The sequence below is a fragment of the Atta colombica genome, unplaced genomic scaffold, assembly GCF_001594045.1.
Source record: "Atta colombica isolate Treedump-2 unplaced genomic scaffold, Acol1.0 scaffold100, whole genome shotgun sequence".
NCBI classification, from domain to species: domain Eukaryota; kingdom Metazoa; phylum Arthropoda; class Insecta; order Hymenoptera; family Formicidae; genus Atta; species Atta colombica.
The window spans coordinates 3500703-3519514 of NW_017259185.1; the positions used below are offsets into that span (position 1 = coordinate 3500703).

At 35.0% G+C, this 18812-nt stretch overlaps 1 protein-coding gene across 1 annotated transcript in view; it reads right to left on the minus strand.

Moving 5' to 3' along the window:
• LOC108685366 overlaps nt 1-18812 on the minus strand; it is a 151369-nt gene that overhangs the window by 32879 nt on the left and 99678 nt on the right. Inside the window, exon 8 of the mRNA XM_018190127.1 lies at nt 3076-3216. Within this exon, the coding sequence (XP_018045616.1) occupies nt 3076-3216 (141 nt within the window). The remainder of the gene's footprint in view (nt 1-3075; nt 3217-18812) is intronic.

Sequence of the window (18812 nt, forward strand, 5' to 3'; positions counted from 1 at the left end):
TTTAATATATTATATTATATTATATTATATTATAATATGTTACTTGTTGTTAAGATAATTATAACCAAACGCATCAAAATTGGTAGTTAACTCAGAAGTATGTAACTCGATCGTATAAGTACACTACGATATTACTATTGTTATTGCGGCAATGCAACTGTGTAATTAGCACTAAGTTCCGTAAATTAACGTTAATTATGATTATGCAAGCTGTAACAAGTATCGGTAGCGCGTTAGTATTTTTCGCTTTTCACGTCAATTTTGTCGTCGATCGATGTGTCTCTTTCCGATAATATTAACGCGTAATGCAGCCTAATTGCTGTCTCTGTATCAATATAATCCGATTATTATTGCCGCGCAAAAATATCCCTCCCGGTTGTTTTATTACGCATGTGAACAGTATAGGTTTATTTCATTATTTTATTATTTTATTAGAAGAAAAATCTTTTTAGGCAACATGCATTTCATAACTCGACGAAATAAACTTTAAAAAGAGATTAAAGATGATAAGATTTGATATTTCGCTCATTTTATGTCGAGAGTCTCTCAAAGATGTAATTTAAAATTTAGAAAGTATTTAGTTATAAAAATCCAAAATAATTATTTGCCATAGAAAATGTCAATATTATATAAAGATTTGATTTCGTTTTAATTTCGTCGAAGTAAACTTTAAAATAGAATGATAAAATTTCATATTTCACTTTACAGAAGAATCTCTTAAAATTGTAATTTGAAATTTAAATATTTAATAATAAAACGTTTTTTAAATCTAAATTCGCGCCAGGAAATGTCAATATTATACAAAGACATTCCAGTTAATATCTCCGATATTATTTCTGGGACTTTATTGCTCGCTTTATAACCGATTAACTGACATATATGTGTATGAAAATCTTCGCATTTTAATGGCCTACAATTTTTCATTTTGTACTAATATTCAATTTCCAACTCCTTGTTATGTCGTGCATTACATTTGGAGCTTTACTCGCGTCTTATAGCGAATTTATTACATGAGAAATGTGCGTCATTCGAACGAAACGATTTTCAGGATGTTGTCCAGACATTCCTTGCTTTTACTCTCGTGGAAACTCATTTGAAAAGCGCATTCCGCTTTTGCGGTAATAATAATGTTGCTCCTTGGCCATTTATTCCCTTTTTAACATTCTGCATTCGTACACTATGTTATGTTAACTACGTCTAAGCTTCGATTCTTCCTCCTTTAAATAAGAGCGACAAATATGAGTTGGAAACGAATTTATTACAACAGTTGAATAAAAAAAAGAAGTATAAAATAAATTCTTCTTAGTTTGAGAAACAAAGGGACTCGTGGAAGAGTGGTGAATGTGAAAGCCAGCTGCTTTATTGTTAAGTTCATTTTCTGTAGTTATAAGCAGAGTGATTATAAAGAAGTTCCTTAAGAAGCGCAAAGAAAATAATTGTAAATTTTACATAACGCTGCAAAAGAACACTCTATGAGGAAATATAAAAAAAATTGCTCGATATTTTCCCGAAAGTGAAATAAAACATTTTTCGATAGTATATTTCGAGAGAAAAAACTGACAATTTTCTTCCTAGTGGAAGCTTGACTCTGCGTTAAGCACTCTTGTATATCTCGTGCAATAAATTTCAGCATAAGTCCTTCCTATGTTACTCGGCGTAGCCCATGAGTCCCCATTTCTTCCAGTTTATTTGCTTCTATACACACTGCGTTTTATATTGCATATAGTCTCTTTTATAGTGAGTCGCGAACGATAGAATCATTATTACACTGCTTTACTAGCATTTTAGTGGAGAATTCTGCCAGCAGAAATATCATTTCATTCCAATAATCGACTCGGAGTCGTCTTTAACAATCGGTTTCAGAAACACATTTTCTACATTTACGCATTCTTTTATACTTTACGCAATAAGCAATAAAAAAAACATTATTGAGTTTATGAAGGAAAAAACACTTGTGTATCAAGTATCAATATAATCACATTACAATATACATTACGATAAATTAGAAAAAGATGATGATAGGTAATAAATAAATTTATATGTTAAACATAGATTTAATATCGTGCTATTGCAATAGTAATATACTTATTCCTAATACGACATCAATTTGTTTTCCTATTTATTAAGCTAATTCTATTGACGCAAATTAAGCTATTTCTACTGACGCAAATTGTTTAATACATCACAAAGAAAGAGATTTAATGAATATGAGGGCGGAATAAATTATAATTTTTGGATAAGTCGAGAATTTTTATTTGCACTTTTATCATCTCTTTGCGAGAGACATCCCAGTGAAAATTCGCCCACGACCGTTTACTCTCGCGCGGTTTGCATTAAGGGGCGACGTCGGCAGCCGTACATGCAGCCTGCTTACGCGTCGCTTTATTCGCATTTTAGTTTGCGTATCCTGCCAACGCGGTTATGAGATCAAATGTTTCCCGTGAAATTATATACGCTAACACTGGCAAAAGGCGGCGATATCGTTTCATTGCTCGTAAACACTACCTCCGCAATAACTTGCACTCACTGTTATTTAACTAATAAATTGCAGTTAAAAATGAAAAGCTTTACTTAGAATTTGCGATGGACGAAGTTACATTAATTACACGTGTATTAAACTACATGTTCGCGAAATAGCTTCGTCTAACCGCCCCTGCATGGATTCAACGGACTTATATAAATATCATAAAGTTACGACCACGACATAACGTCGGATTTTCATATATCTCACGTTTATGAAAGTAAATATATGCGTTTGCATCTCTTCTATATTGCACATTAATAAGGAGAACGGGGTGATGGAGAAGAGAGAAGATAAATGATTCATATAAAAATAACTAAATGCGTCTGCGTTAATTACATTTCTCTGCTTTCATAAATTATTTTTACTTAAAATAATGGTGCACAAACATGTTTTCCATAAAAAAAAGAAGCTTCAAATAATGAATAATATTCAACTCAAATATATCTGCTCAATTTTTTAATCTATATTGTAGTTTCTAATTCTTAAACTTAAACAATTAAACATCGTTTATTCGTGTTATTTTGACATTTATATAAGTAAGCAAAACTTACCTGGAAGACAACTCACTGCTTTCTCTTCGTCGGAGCACTTTTGCGTCAACCACAAGTAGTCGAACCACTTGATAACTTTAACTTGCAAATGATTCGGTACTCTCCTCATCCGCATGTAAGTCTTCACGCCGTCCAACTTTGCTGCAACAATCAATTTTTATTATTAGTAGAATATATATTTTCAAATGACAATAAAGTAACAATTGTTTATAGATTGCCGCGACAATTCTAATTGTTCTAATTACATTTCTTAATGTTGCTACGTTAACATGCAACATCTGACACATATTCGCTTACGCTGTAAATGTGATATTAATTATCCTAGCTAATTATGTATATGATACCGTTTCCGGTAATGTATAACGTTTCCGATTCAAGTTAATTATCATTTAAGCATTGAAAATCTCGTGTGAAACCGGCGTCCTATTTGTTAATTCGAGAATGTGATAATACGTCATTATACAAATGAAATGTTCGATGATTATTAATCATCGCAGTCAATATTGGCGATTAAAGTTGATAAAATTATATATAGCTCTTGCGTGAGTACGCAAACTGAATGATTTAACGAATGCGTTATGAATGTAGGATTTGACTAGTCAAAGAATTAAATTTTTTATGATTGGTTTACGATTTGGAATCGTAATAAAATCAGTTCAATATCGATTATTATCGAGATATACTTTCCGTCCACTCTGGAAACTCTTTTCATTATTTCTACATTATTGAATCAATTATACTAATTGTTATTATAAATTGACAATATGTATATCGGTATAAGTTAATAGAGAAAGTTTTCTCTGGCGTACTTATATTTCTCGCAGGCAATTTTTGAAGGCAAAGACCATATTGCCTTAGTTATCAGTTAATTGAAACGAATGAAGACAAAAAGAATTCTCTCTCGCGCAGTTTCCATTTTTTCCTCATCTCTCCGATGAGGAAAGTATCGATGGGCTTGGTTAATATCACGATTGTGGCATATCTGTCGTGCAATCGCTACACAGGTCGCAGATCAATAGTAATGCAGCGAAATGGAAAACTAAGATATGGCTACAATTTTATGGAGATTCATTTCGATGCTATGTATTCATACGAGTGTGATATTCAATTGTTGAGATAGAATTGAAAATATCTCATCAGAACATCGCTGAATATTAACAGGTAAAAGATATAATGTCCAATATTGGAAGAGATGTAGATTTCTTAGATTCCTGAGATTTCCCTCGAAAGAGATTTAAATCTTTCTATTAGATGCTAAGTCAATTCAATCCAGAATATAATATCTCAATAAATACATTTAAAAAATTAATATATTACGCACGCACGCACGTACGCACACACACACACACACACACACACACGCGCGCGCGCGCGCGCACGCACGCACACTATTAAACACTTTTAATGAATTAAATACGTCATACAGTTTTAATAAAATGTTATTTTAATATTATTACTCTGATGAATTAATAAGATTTGTTTTTAATTAGATTAATGCTGTGTAGATTAATACAGCATTTTTTCTCTATACATTTATTTTAATTAGACTTATTAGACTTATTAGAGACATAATTTTTGGGTAATTTAATTATTAATGCTTCTCATGCATACAAACATTTGTGCTGAATGTATATAATAATAAGTAAAATAAAATAAGAAATGCGAGGAATTGCGTAAGGAATGCTCATACGTGCCAAGATATTTTGATGACAGAATATAATTTTGCAAGTACTTCTACGACATACTTAAAGAAACGTGAAGCGTGCACGTAGTAATTTTAGCTAAACTTCTTAATAGCGTTGAGTAAATGTTTCGACGATTTTGCTACACAAAGCAAAATATATTCGTATCGAGTTATGTGAAAACTCAGTATAAATAGTATAAATTTGTAACGCCGACGCAATATGAACATTTGAAAGTACGTAAAAGTAAAAATGTAGGAGAATTATGCTCAGATTTCAACGCAGATTCGTCTCGCGTCGCGGAGAGAAGACATTATTACTAGATTCATGTCGCTCGTGTCCGTTACATTCAGAGAATCTATAAATATGGATTATGAAGAATGCGTATCAAGAAATGAAACGTCAAACTGTCTCCGAATGCCAATTGCTACCCAAGATATTCAATCGATATTCAATCGAGAAGGCAAGGAGCAATGGGACCAATGAAGAGGATATTTCTTTGTTAAATTACCTATCGATGAATATATTGAAAATGCACATCTTCTTGCATCAATCATACTTTAAAGAGTTCTATTTGAAAAAATTAATCTCTTATGCAGTTTGTCGAATATTAATTAATGTTATTTTTAATCTTTATAGCCTTTACGTATGTTTATATTTTACACATTAAAAGTAAATTCCGTTACTTAATTATAGATCCCACTTTGCATTAAATTAAATAATCTTTACATAAAATTAGATATCATGTGGATTTTATAAGATGCACAATTTTCTGCTTTTCCTGAGACTCTTACGTTTTTAAATTTCGCTGCGTTTTTTTTTTATTTTGGATGCTCAAATGTTAATGCATAACGCGGCTTGAGAGTCCGCAGTGCGGAGTTCACTGCAGCGATCTAATTTTGTCGTATGGATACCGAGCAACGGGATAGTCGTCGTTTCGAGGTTCCATCGCCGATCTATCCCGATATATCCACGAATGATCAATTCTGCAGATACTTCTCGGACTCGATCCAGACAGGATTCCTCCCGCGAACGGATCGACAAGCGCAATCCGGAATTGGCCGAAAATGGGTATAACGGGGACGCCGCCGGCCTGGCTTCGCTTCGTCTGACTGACAAGGAAGAGGGGTGGTTTCTATCGGAAATGGGCTTCCGACCGACCGACAGCCGTGCCCATTTCGCCGGCGCAATTTAACTTACTCCCGCTCTTTTCGCGCTTCTATCGCGCGGCCTCACGTCTCGTCGCCAGGATTCGCCGCCGGTTAGCGATTCGAAGGAATGGGCCGATATTGATAATATACAGCAGAACGGTCCGATTCGGCCGACGCAGCGCGATCAAAGGAAGTGAGAAGATCCTTGGCCGCGATCCAGCCAGCACCCGCTGCATCTCTGATCATTTTTCCAACGAGTTCATCGAACCGCGTTTGAATACGGACGTCGAGTTCGCAAGAAGCACCGATGGAAATGCAAAGCTACGCTCGGAAGGATGATGTCCTTTTTGGAACATTTTTGCGCATGCAGTAATATACGAGATGGTCGAGATATACAGGGTGATAGTCAAGTACTCTAGAATTTTAGGGGATAATTCCTCATATTAATTTAAGACAAAAATTTCATATGATCATGTGTCTAATTTTCAAAGATATAGGATGTCAAAATTGAAGGAAAAATTTTCTTCCAAAAATTTCGAAAACTACTTGAGTTGTTTTGATAGAACATTTGATAAAAAGTAAAATAATTCTATTGGTTTTTGAAATTTATTTTGAATATGTATAAAGTTGTATAAAGTTTTTACCTTGATTTAGTATTTGGTTGCTACACACAACACACATCCAATTAGTGGAATCATCTCTTAAAATCTTTTAGAATACTTAACTACCACCCTATATATTTCCTCTATAACAGGCTTTCAAACTCATGCAATGTCGGTGGATTCACTTCTTGATGTTACAAGTGCAGAGAAATATAGCTCACATTATTATCCTTTTTTTTTTAGCTACGTGAAAAAATTATAGAAATTTTTTCACTAAAATTGAAAAGATTTGAATATCATTAATTCTTCGATAAATTTTATCGAGGTTTTCTTTTTTGATATATTATTTTTATATTTTATTTAACGTGTCATTTATGGAAAAATTTGTGCAAATTTGTATTTTAAATATAATTATTCTCTTATATATTTATTATTCTCAATATAATAATTTCTTTTCTAGAATTATTATAATATAATAAAATAAGTATATAATATAATATTAATATTATATTATAATGTAATAGTTTATAATATCAATTTCTAGTCACTAAGTTTTAAAGCGAAATGTCTAACGCTTTAATACTCAGGCTCTGGAATGTTCGTGTTTCTCCTCAGTGATCTCGAAGAAATAAAGAGACGATGTTAAGTACGAAAGTGAGAAACGCACGTGCGTCAATGCAGGAACGAACGTAAAACTCTACTGCACTACCGTTAGTTAACGACGGAACTTTTGGATGTTTTAAGGGTTAATGGAGGGCATTTGCGGCCTGGTGCCAGTACCGAGATCAAAGCGATAATTTCTGGCTCGTTTCCAACTCCAACTTGATAGAAGGTAAGTCACGTTTATTTCGCGCCAAAGAGACTCGGTTTTACAACGACAAATAGTAGGATGTACTTCGAGAATGATCGTACTACTGGAAAAGAATTTAAGTGGATTCTATTATCTCTTCATAGACATCGTAAAAGTTTCATGGCACTTTATCATCCTGCGAGCGGGAGATCAAACTTTGAAGCTTCGGGAAAAGTTAATTTTCAATTTGCCGAGAAATCGACATGTTAAAATATTAAGCAGCGAGACATCTATTGACGGTTTAGCTCCGTGAGAATGAGAGTATATAAACGACACAAGCAATTCGTCTTCTTCCTCTCAAAAAATTTGTGATGGCTTAGCTTGAAAAATCACTGTTTTCTCTTTCGGACGGTTCTGGTCGTCAGCTTCGATCCTTAAACGACACGCCGACATTGTCTGTCCGAAGGCGCAACCTGAAACTGACAGTCGCAGACGAGACTCCTCGAAGATCGATGGATCCTCGAGACGCGGTCTTAACGACCTTGTTCTATGTTACCGATAGCTTCTACCGGAACGTCGTTACTTTCCTTTCAGTCCACTCGATCAAGGCACTCCCCCTAATGAATGGTGTCTGTAAATAGTTTGCACGTAATAAAAGTAAAGACTGTCCGCGCTGTTCTTATAAATCATTGCCAGCGACGGAAAAATGTGACCGTTATTATTCCTACAGTTATCTCTGCAGAACGAAAATTCCATTCGGTCTGTGTATTTTGTCACGATACTATTTTTGAATCCCTCTCTTTTTTTCCCCCATTCACCATATCATCCAGCACCGCACCTTTTTGTACGCAGGAATACCTTTTTGTTCAAAAATACGACCGTTACACGGATTTCGTTGAAGTTTGCGTACGATCGAGTAAAAAAAAGAGAAAAGAAAAAGAGAGAAAAAAAAAGAAAAAAAATATCCTTGTCGATGGCTCGTTTATTTCAAAGGTTTAATAAGATACATTCGCTAAATATTCGAAACGAGAACAATGCACTATTACATTTGTCGAAGTAGTTGGTGGTTCGTGAATCGTTGTGTTGATTTTGAATCTGTGCCGGCAGGCATCGCGAATCCTATTCTCCCGCGGTGAATTAATTTTCACGAAAGTCTCTCGAGCCAATTAATCGGGAAACGCAACCTCGTTAATTATCTGGAATTCTGAACAAGCGTACGTCATGCTAACCGTGCGTTACCCTATTAACAAACTCATTGTTATCGAGAAACACGATTCCGCAGTTTGATTTGATAGATTACATTGACGCGTTTTTGAATTTGAATGATTCTTTCACGGTTTTCGGATTTCGCGGATTTTTCGCGGATTTATCCTACACGCGTCCACTGTTTTGAACTTATCCATGTGGAATTGTCAAAAATTCTATCGCGATGGAATGTACGCGCATTTTTTTCAAGAAAAGATATTTTATGTGTTTCTGACCCGTAATGGCGAACTTAGATTAATATTCTGTCAGTTCTTATTTTTAATATGATTTTAAATAGTCATTTACAGTCATCACAAGCTAATTACAGAGTATTAATATCTTAAGATTTAAAATATATAAAATTAGAAATAAATTTACAATCATGTCTACAATGCGATCTTAAAGTGTAAAACTCAAGCTTCAAGTTTGAGTAAGAAACTGACTAATCACAATCAAATGTGAGGAGAATAATCGATTTCTTATGCCTTAAGACTTAAATTTTACGCTTTAAAAACTTATTAGCATTTTAGAACTATAGCACAAAATGTATAAGTACAACACAGCACAACATAATATATAATGTAAAAGTACCAGACAACATATCTCTGTTCTCTAAATTCTTTAGAGTAAAATCTTACTCTAAAGAATGAAAGTTGAGTCAGACTTGAAAAAGAATGGCTTACTTTTTAATCTTTAAGAGTGAGCTTTCACTCTTTACAGAATGAGATTCATTTTAAAAATTTACAGAATATAAAATTGGTCGGATGATCAATTAGGCCTCAAATTATATATAAGCTGCTATTAGAAATTTGCACCAATCAAAAATTAGCCCCAAATTATATTTAGCCGTCATTACGCGCTATGTTAGGATGAGAGCACAAAGTTAATAACACGCATAACAAATGCATAATGCATGAGGAAATGAATCAATTAAAGTCCTTTATTTTCTTTCCTTTCCATGAAATAAAGGATTCTGATTGGGATTGATTTTCTTATGTATTATACGTTATGCAAAGATCTGTGCTCCGGCTTTTATACTTGGTATTCTTACATTATGGTATAGTAAGATTATCTGGACTAGTGAGCATTCAGCAAAGTCTCCATATTAATCTACATAACATGCTCACTGATCTAGACGGTCTTATGCTATAGCCATACTTATACACTTTGTGTGCTACAGTCTTTGCAATTAGCGTAGAGTAAGTGATTTTCATTCGAGAGAGCGCGAAAAGTGCATATTTTTCCTCCAGTAAGAGGAACGTCTGACGTTCGTTATTTAGCCGGATCCATTGAGTAGAATTAAAGGAATTATCCCTTTGTGCAAACTTAATTCCTTTCCTTTCCTGGTCTGATCATATATGCATACGCAAGTAATTCCCTCATCGTCCTTCTCGACAGCATAGTACTACATGACGCTTAATCCAAACCGGTAACTACTATTTATTCGGATCTCTCGACAGTTGCGCAATTTCAAGTTTCGCAGAGAACTTTCAGTAATTTGAGCTGTAGGGTACAATGTCCCTTATTAATCAGGTAACATTGAAACGTGTTCTATACCGTGGAAATTAATATCTAAATTACTTTGTCGCGCCAGGAGCGAACTAACGCCGTGTTCCTTTCGCTCCCTTCTGTCGCGAGTGCATTATTCTCCTTGTTTGCAACGTGATTATTCGTGTCAAGGAGGAGTCACCGGCAGCAACGATACACATGTTTATCGCGGAACTGGCGTTGTCAAGCAGCAACAGCAGACTTCACGCCGTGAACTTCCCAACAATTCTATACAGACTGCGTATATATCTCTATTGCGAGAGAACTGAGTTTTTCAAGGCGCGCTTTTATCTACTTCTATGGAAAAAGCCCTCGTAAATATCTGAAGACCACAGTGATTTTTCACCAATAACTCGCTCCATTACGCGAGTCACAGGCAGTCTCAACAAAGCTCAATTTCTCTCCTTTTCTCTCGTTTTCTTTTTCTTTCTTTCTGCCTCCTGCAGCAGCAACAGCAGCATTGGGCCGAAAGTGAATTTTCAACGCAACGGATCGATGAGACTGAATCAACAGCTTTTCCGCGTTTCCGCAAACGCAAATAGAATTGATACAGCCATAGTACCTCGATGTTGTGGCACCGTTATATTTCGCCTGGAAACGGCTTTCGATTCCACCTTCTCTTCTTCGTCACACGAAGCCGTCTCTCGGTTATTCTCAAGCGTATAATACTAGAAGGCTTTATTTATGAACACGACGAATTGAGTGGACGCGAGGTGAACGTTTGGGGATTCACGAAACGTTCGTTCGCTCCGTATCCCGTTTTATCCGCTTGTGCTTTGACGTTCGTTTATAACCGCTCTCTCGGTTATGTACAAACGGTATGGTGTAGGACAGGCTCGTCTAGGGACGCATAGTAAAGACCAAAGAAAATAGGAGAACTGAAGAATAAAAGTTATTGGATTCTGCGGCATTCCATTTGATGTGCGCACATCCTCGCGGTGACATTCTCACATTCAGGAGATGTGACAGTCAAAGCCAAGGCAAATATGGAAAGGGAGAGTGAGAGATGGGAACAGCATCGGGACGACTTGAAATCGTTGCATGAAATTGGCGATACGGTATGCATCACTAAATCGTTGCGTCGTGTCGTTTGCTATCAACCTATTTTCGAGAAGCACATCTACAGCAAAGGCAACTTCGTAATCCCTCGTCGTTGCGGGCCCGAATTAATGATTGTAGAACTTGAAGGGATTTCGTTTGACGAACCGCATTAGTACAACTAGTAATCTCGATTTTACATTCAAGACCTGTTTCTTCACTATTTGCGTATCACGTACACTATTAAATTCATAATGTCAAATCATATCCAATTTGAATTATTTTTAATCATTTGTATTCTGTACTTTAAACAGGATTTAGGTGTAGTTTTTATAGCTGTAATTAAGCATTCTACATATTTAGTTTAACAATCAAATACAATTATTTTCAGATCTGTATTTAATTAAAATTTTAGTTTCATCAGTAAAACTATCTTTTCCGTAGAGCAAAATTATTTAAGTTTAAGAAAATAAATTCATATGTTCATATATAAGTAACAGTTATTCATTTAAAGAAAAATATAGATTTGATGAATAGATTCTAAGAAAATAATTCGTATCGTATTTCAGTTTATGTTTCTCTTATTTTCTATTGCTTTCTTTTTGTGATCAAACGTTACTATAGGCGTAATAAAATAATCTCGACACCCATGTGCAAATAGTCGAAACAATTATTTGGTCGTTCGGTTTGTCTAAACGGTCCTAACAATCTATGTAACTATACCGCACCAATTAGCCGTGGTCAAGCTAACGAACCAGTCATCGTGTAATTCGTTTGCCTCGTGGCGGGCGAACATCATGTGGTGTTAGGTTGCTTTCAACTCAAAACTATGTCGTATCTTCGATGAAACAATCATCGGTTTCTTCAGAATTCTTCTTCGTAATTTTAGTTTGCATCTATCAAGTATATTTCTTTTTACTTATGAATTCTTTGAAATCCGAACATTCTTGTAATCATTTTCATCTATCAAGTGCCTCTATAATGTTTTACTTACAAATTCTTTTTAGCAAATCTCAATATTTATTTTTAAAAAATATCGGGAAAAAACCAATAGTTCTGAGATTCCTAAATGAACGAAACTTTAAAAATTTTTTAATAATGTAATATTTTTTTAGAATAAAATAATAATAAAATATTTTTAGTGCGAGATAAATTATTAAAAAATTTTATTTCTCATATAACTTTAACCAGATTTTATCTTTAAAATTTTAATTTTAGATTTCATTTTAGATACAAAGTTGAATGTTAAAAAATTAAGGAAATATTTCTCTTCAATAGAAATTAGCTCGTTCATTCGCGTTTATCATCGCGCTGAAAATTATTCGTACGCGTGGGAGGAACTTCATCGCAGTAGTTAAGAACTGAGTCAGACGCGCGGCAATGTTAGATACGGCAATAATCCGCAATGAAATCGGCAGTCGTGAATTTTCGGCACAGTCGATTGGACACAGAATATACTGATAAGAGCTATAGCTTAGACGTTTAGAGGATCTGCACCGACAGAGCGGACTGGATAGTGTGATCTACTAGAACAAAATTTAATCCTGCTAGACCGGTATGCTCCTGGCGTGAGTACATGCATACGTAATTAGGCATTAAAGCAATTGGCATCAAGGTATACTGACTACGAAATTAGCGAAGGGCTCTTTGCTTCCTCTAGTGTTGGCTGATAGCAAAGCCAACAGACTGAATACGATTGCTCCAGAAAGCTGCTATTGTATTTCCTTGGCTATTTCAACGTGTAACGTGCTAATTCCGTCAACTATCTATCCATTACGGCTGTTAATCAGAAAGAGATTTCAGAACGAATAATAACGACATACAAAAGATAGCGTAGTTTATTCCACAACTTTACATTTATTACTTACGTAAATAAACTAATTTCGACAAATGCTCAAGAAATTATGCCCATATATTACAGTATTTCCTACTTTAAGAGGATTTAGAGAATAATAAACTTGAAGGAATAATTGTCGAAAGTGATTTACTTAACTAAACCATAAAGTAAAGCTATACGAGCGTACCAAAAAAATTTGATCTGTTTTCCGCATGAAATGTTTTTCCATGTATATCGCAAAAAAGACAGATATATCTTTCGGTAATTCCTCGAGTTGAGCTACAGACGCTGAAAGAATGAAAAATGATATCCCGTGCAATCTACCTTGCAAATCGTTGTATCACGCGTTATTACATCTCGATTCTATTCGTCTATATAGTCTTAATAGAATTTTCGTGATCTTGTTAACTACCATGTTCCAACGTGTTATCGGAAACGCTGGATTTCGCATGCGTATAAATCTCCTTTTGCGAGGATTTCTCGCGGGACGAGCGGGAATTCTTTTTCCGTTAGACGAGAGTTACGTGCCTCCACGTGAGATAATCTACTGCTGGTACGTAGGGATCGTCGTGTTGTACCTTAATCCATTTCTTTCAGTGCGACTGAATGGATTTGAATTTTCAATTCAGTCTTATCGGTGGTGCACGGTACATTTTACCCGCGTTTTTCTTTCTTCAGATTTATACTCTCTCTCTCGCTCGTTCAACTTCTCTACGCGCAAGTCCGAAATTTTCGCTCTCTAATCTCGAATCACATTTGAAACAACTTCTTTTCGCGCAATTGTAATCAACGTCAGAATTATCCGGATATAATTCAACATTCATGTTTTACAAGTAAATATTACAAGCAAGCATCTTAGACATTCGAAAATATTATAGTAGATCTGTTAGTGTTGCTTCCCAAGGAACACACCAAGTCAAGAGAAAGAAAAAAATGATTTTATTTTGACGTCATGAAAGTTAAAAATGATGATTTTTTTATTACAAAATTCGACTGTTTATTAACGTTAAAGATCAAAATAATATTTTGATTTTTAACGTTAATAATATTTTGATTTTTTGTTTACTTTTTGTGTTCTTTTATACACTTGGAATCTTTTTTTTTCAACGCTCGAATATATATTTATCTCATTTTAAATTTTTGAAAATTTCAAGCAACGCAAATTTTGTATGTTTAATTTTTCTTTTGTTAAACCAACCAGTAATTTGTTCGGAATTTTTCTTAGCATAGTTTTTTTCTTGTTTTTAAAGCTAACATTCTCTTGCGATGGAAGAACCATGAAAGAGGAATTCTCAGAGATATCTCTATGGAGTATGTGCTTGCTTTTTGCCTACGGAATGGCGGAGATGAAAAGCCTTTGATTATCGAGTAGAACAAATGATGCACGCTGATTGAATATCGGCCCGAGAGTTTATTTAACAGATTGTAAAGAAATCTGTTTGATTGCGAATTTAATAGCCATTAGATCCTCATCATTTTCCGAGAAACGTTTTTTTTTATTTGTTTTTAAGTTTTTATTCCGATTCTTTCCTATTTCTGGAATTTCCTCCTGCTATTGAAATTGTACAATCTATTTTTCTTAAGCGAATGTAAGAATTAAAGAAAAATTCTCTCCTCTCTTTCTACATTCGTTTAAATTAATAAACAGCAATGTTGTTAGTAACAAAATAGGCAAAAGAAAAATTATTTCTTTAATAATTAAATAAATAAAATAAATATCCACGTTATTAATGTACTGTAAAAAAGTTATTTCCTTTGCATTTAATATTTTATTTCATAAATATCAGCAAGATGCAATCAATTTTAGGATGCAATTTAAAGTTATATTTTACAATACATTTATTATAATACATTTTATATCTATCGACATCTCATGCTATTCGTAATGACCAATGTTAGTATGTGTCAGAGGAAAACACAAGATGAATAATTCGACGAAACACTTTTGAATGATGATAGTACAGCTGGCGAAGTAAAGCGGGACATTGATGTCGAATGGCATTGCGGGAGCGAGTCAGGAAGTAGAACTTCCAAACAGATTCCCCTGTTACAAATTAACTGCGGATCCTGGAAGTTAGTCTGACTTTTGTCAGGAGAAACGTGCAAGATTCATTCAAACGGACGGATGCTTTGTTCCGCATCATTTCAATGATGATTGCGTGATTTCATTATATAACGGACCGGTTGCCATATAACTCTGTGATTTTCATTTGGTTCTTAATCAATCTTTCCGTGCTCTTTCGCATGCATTCATTTACGTTCTATATAAAGAGCAGAAAGGATTATGGGTGTGTCATTATGATGAAGGAATATCGTGCTTAATATAAATGTACGTATGTTATCCAAAATCTGCTTTAATTAAATTTAACGAAATTTAATAAGAAATAAGAATAGAGGGAAGATTAACAAGTACAATGTGCACGCAATTTGATTAAATAATTATTTACAATTGCGTTATTCAATTTAATATTACAATCATATAAAAAGTAAAATTATGTTGTTTTATTATTATTAATTATATTATTCAAAATAACACTTTGATTGTTTATCTATATCTAGGTGATGACACATAAATTTCCGTAAAGGTTCCGTCATCCATTTGTTTCACTAATTACTAATTAAAAATAATTTTATTAAATATTTAAATTTGAGATATTAAATAAATAATATTATACGAAAGGCATTAAGATATTAAGAAACATAATAAAGTATTAAAATAATATACTAGGGCTGTGTTCCAAAATTCATTATCAGTGCTGAAAATGTAATATATATGATATATGGTAAACTATAGATTTTCAGTGCTGGCAGAGAATTTTGGAACACAGCTTAGATTTATTAAGTTCAATAGAAATCAGCTTAGCAGTCAAAGTGTTAAGAGATAATTCCTTCAGCATTTCCACTTTCAAATGCTTATATAAAAAAAATAATTATTCTGAAATATAAAAATTTAGATAGATACAGATCTGAAAATAAGTTTTTCGCATTATTAAAATAATTATGTAAAATAATTATGTAGAGGACGCTTAAGCTGGTTGCTAGAATGTCAAAACTTTTTGCAATATTACTCATCATGCTTCCTACACAGTTTCCTACACAATTATTTTCTAGTCCAACAAAATTATTTTTAGATGTGATCTGTATCTAGTTAAATTTTCAGATACTTCAGTAAAATCGTTCTTTTCATATATAACAGACATAATAGAATAAACCTAGTAAGTTTCAAAAACTAAAATATTTACCACGTTATATTGGGAGAGCTTCGTTTGCACACATATTGTGATCGCTTATTGACCAATTTAAAATAAAATAAAATATTCTCATTGGTAAAGCAGTGAAAAATCACTAGAAATCAGCTGATGTTTGAGGTATAATCGGAAATGTAGATAAATGAAATTTTCTCGTTATATTTACATTCGAAGTAGTGATTTCATAATGGTGCACTATGCACATTGAAGCGTAATAGGCAACTCATAAAATTAATCAGACCGTGCGCGATGCTTGCGCTGGATCCCGCTAATGCCAGTGATGGTACCGCGAGTATACACCGTCGGCGGGATGATACACGTACATTTCCGTATGTGTATGCAATATATAACGATTCGTGGAATTGTTAGGCCTACAGTTACTGTCGCGCGGCCGCGAACAATTTAATCTCGCTGGATCGTTTCTAGCGCCGATCGACAGGCAGGTATAAAATTGGCGACGCCAGAGGATCCGCCGTCGGATATACGCGGATACCAGCGTCGCGTCGCGTCGCGTCGGCCGTACGTGGCAGCGTTCAACAAAGCGTGCAATCCGCAGACCACAGAGGACGCGGACACGTGGCTCGTTTACGGCGGTCTTTAATCACGTCGGAACTTGGTCATGGTTTCCATTTACCAAGTCCTGCACCCGGAATCGTGAAATTCCGCGGTCAACAGTGTCCGTGTAACACGATTAGGGTATGAGAAAAAGATGTTAATCGTCATTTGATGACAATCTTTAAAACGACGTGTTATTATGATTTAATCATAACTTAAGCATTCCAAAATTGAACAAATAAAAATTATCGAGCAGAAATTTTTAGATACATATTTAACTCTCTAATAATAACGTCGGAGTCAAATGTCACCCCATAACTTTATTTGTCAAAGCATTTTTTCATTTTACTACAATTATTTAAACTCAGTAACCTTTATTGTATTTTTTTTACTTGAACTGGAAAAATTGTAAGATTTATTTAAAAATATATTATTAAGCACCGACATTCGCTTTGATAGAATATGACCTTCGCTTATATGTGTACTTTAGTCTATAAATAACCAGAGGAAAAAGTTTCATATTATTATTTACCTTTTTTTACCTATTTTGCACGGTGATTAGATGAAAAATGAATAAAGAGCATTGATTCTGATCTCCATCTTAGAAGATACATTCTAAAGAAAATTTTACCGTTAATAATTTTGTATTCAATAATATATGCAAATGTTTTCTCTTAAAAATTTCCGCAATAATGTTACAGTTAAGTATAATCTTCATTATTAATTATAAAAATTATATAAATTTTATAAAAATTATAAAAAAAATTTTAGTATATTCCAAAATTTAACACAACGTCTGCAAGAAGCTCTTTTAACGAAGATTGTATAATTAATGCTAATAATGTCAGTATATACGATACAAGTAAGAAATAAGAAAAACGGAAAATGAAGATAAATCAGGATAAATTCGGTAAAGAGAGAGAGTTGTAAAGTACATGCGGATGACAGATCGAGTTGCTGATGGTAGCAGATTTTGTCTCGCTTACAGAGAAATACAAACGAGCGACTTAATCATGCGCGCAAGATGACAGCGGTACCATGAATAAAATCCTTTGTAACGGAAGCGAATGAACGTACAGAAAGAAGCTCGGAATAACTCGACTAGTAGCAGCTTTGGCGCGATGAATCGCTATTCATAAAACAAAGGAGTGCAATCTCGCTCTTCCGCGGGATATGCGACATCGCCGGAAACGCCGTCGGTCCGGACAACGTCCTTCGTGGTCGTCGCTAACCATGAAGAACGGTTTTCGCCAGATATATGAAACCTCCAAATAAATCTCGGTTTTCGTTCCTCGATTTTCGATCTCAGAGAAATTTCGGTGGCGAAGCTTAAAGGGTCTCACTATCGGCAAAAACATTTTCGGACTCGGACGGAAATGGAGTTCGTTGAAATTTTGCAACGTTTGCAGTTTTCCAGATAAAAACGATACGGAATCGAGACAGGAATCGCGGATTTTCATCTATTTAATGCGTCAGGTGTGCGTATGCTCGCAACACGAAAATCAGACTCGCGCGCGGCCATGGAACCACGTGTTATTAATGCAACGGGGCATCCTCGGTCGCGGTGGCCGTCAATACTTGCCCGACTAGCGGAATCGTCGGTCGTTTGTCGGTCCCGACTCGCTCCAGAGATAGTTTCGTCCGACAATGAGGACGATAGATCGATGACGTCAGCGGGATCCGGCTATTTTTAGTCGAGGGAGAGGCAACGAGCGAGTAGTTTGCACCGTGGGGCAACAGTGGGGTAATAGAGAAGCAGTAGAGGGGTAGAAACTGGTGACATCCCCAGTGTGTGCGTCGCGCCGGTCGACTCATTCATCCTGCTGACCCAAAGAATGAAGAGGGAGGTTAGCGAAGGGTCGACCAGAGGTGGAAAGGCGCCTGCGCGGACTTGGTCGACACTTAAACTCGATGGACCATTAGATTCAGAGAAATTCGGTTTCTCGAAGCGAAACGGACACTAAGTGCGATGAGGGAGGAAGGGAGGAAGAGAGAGAGAGAGAGAGAGAGAGAGAGAGAGAGAGAGAGAGAGAGAGAGAGA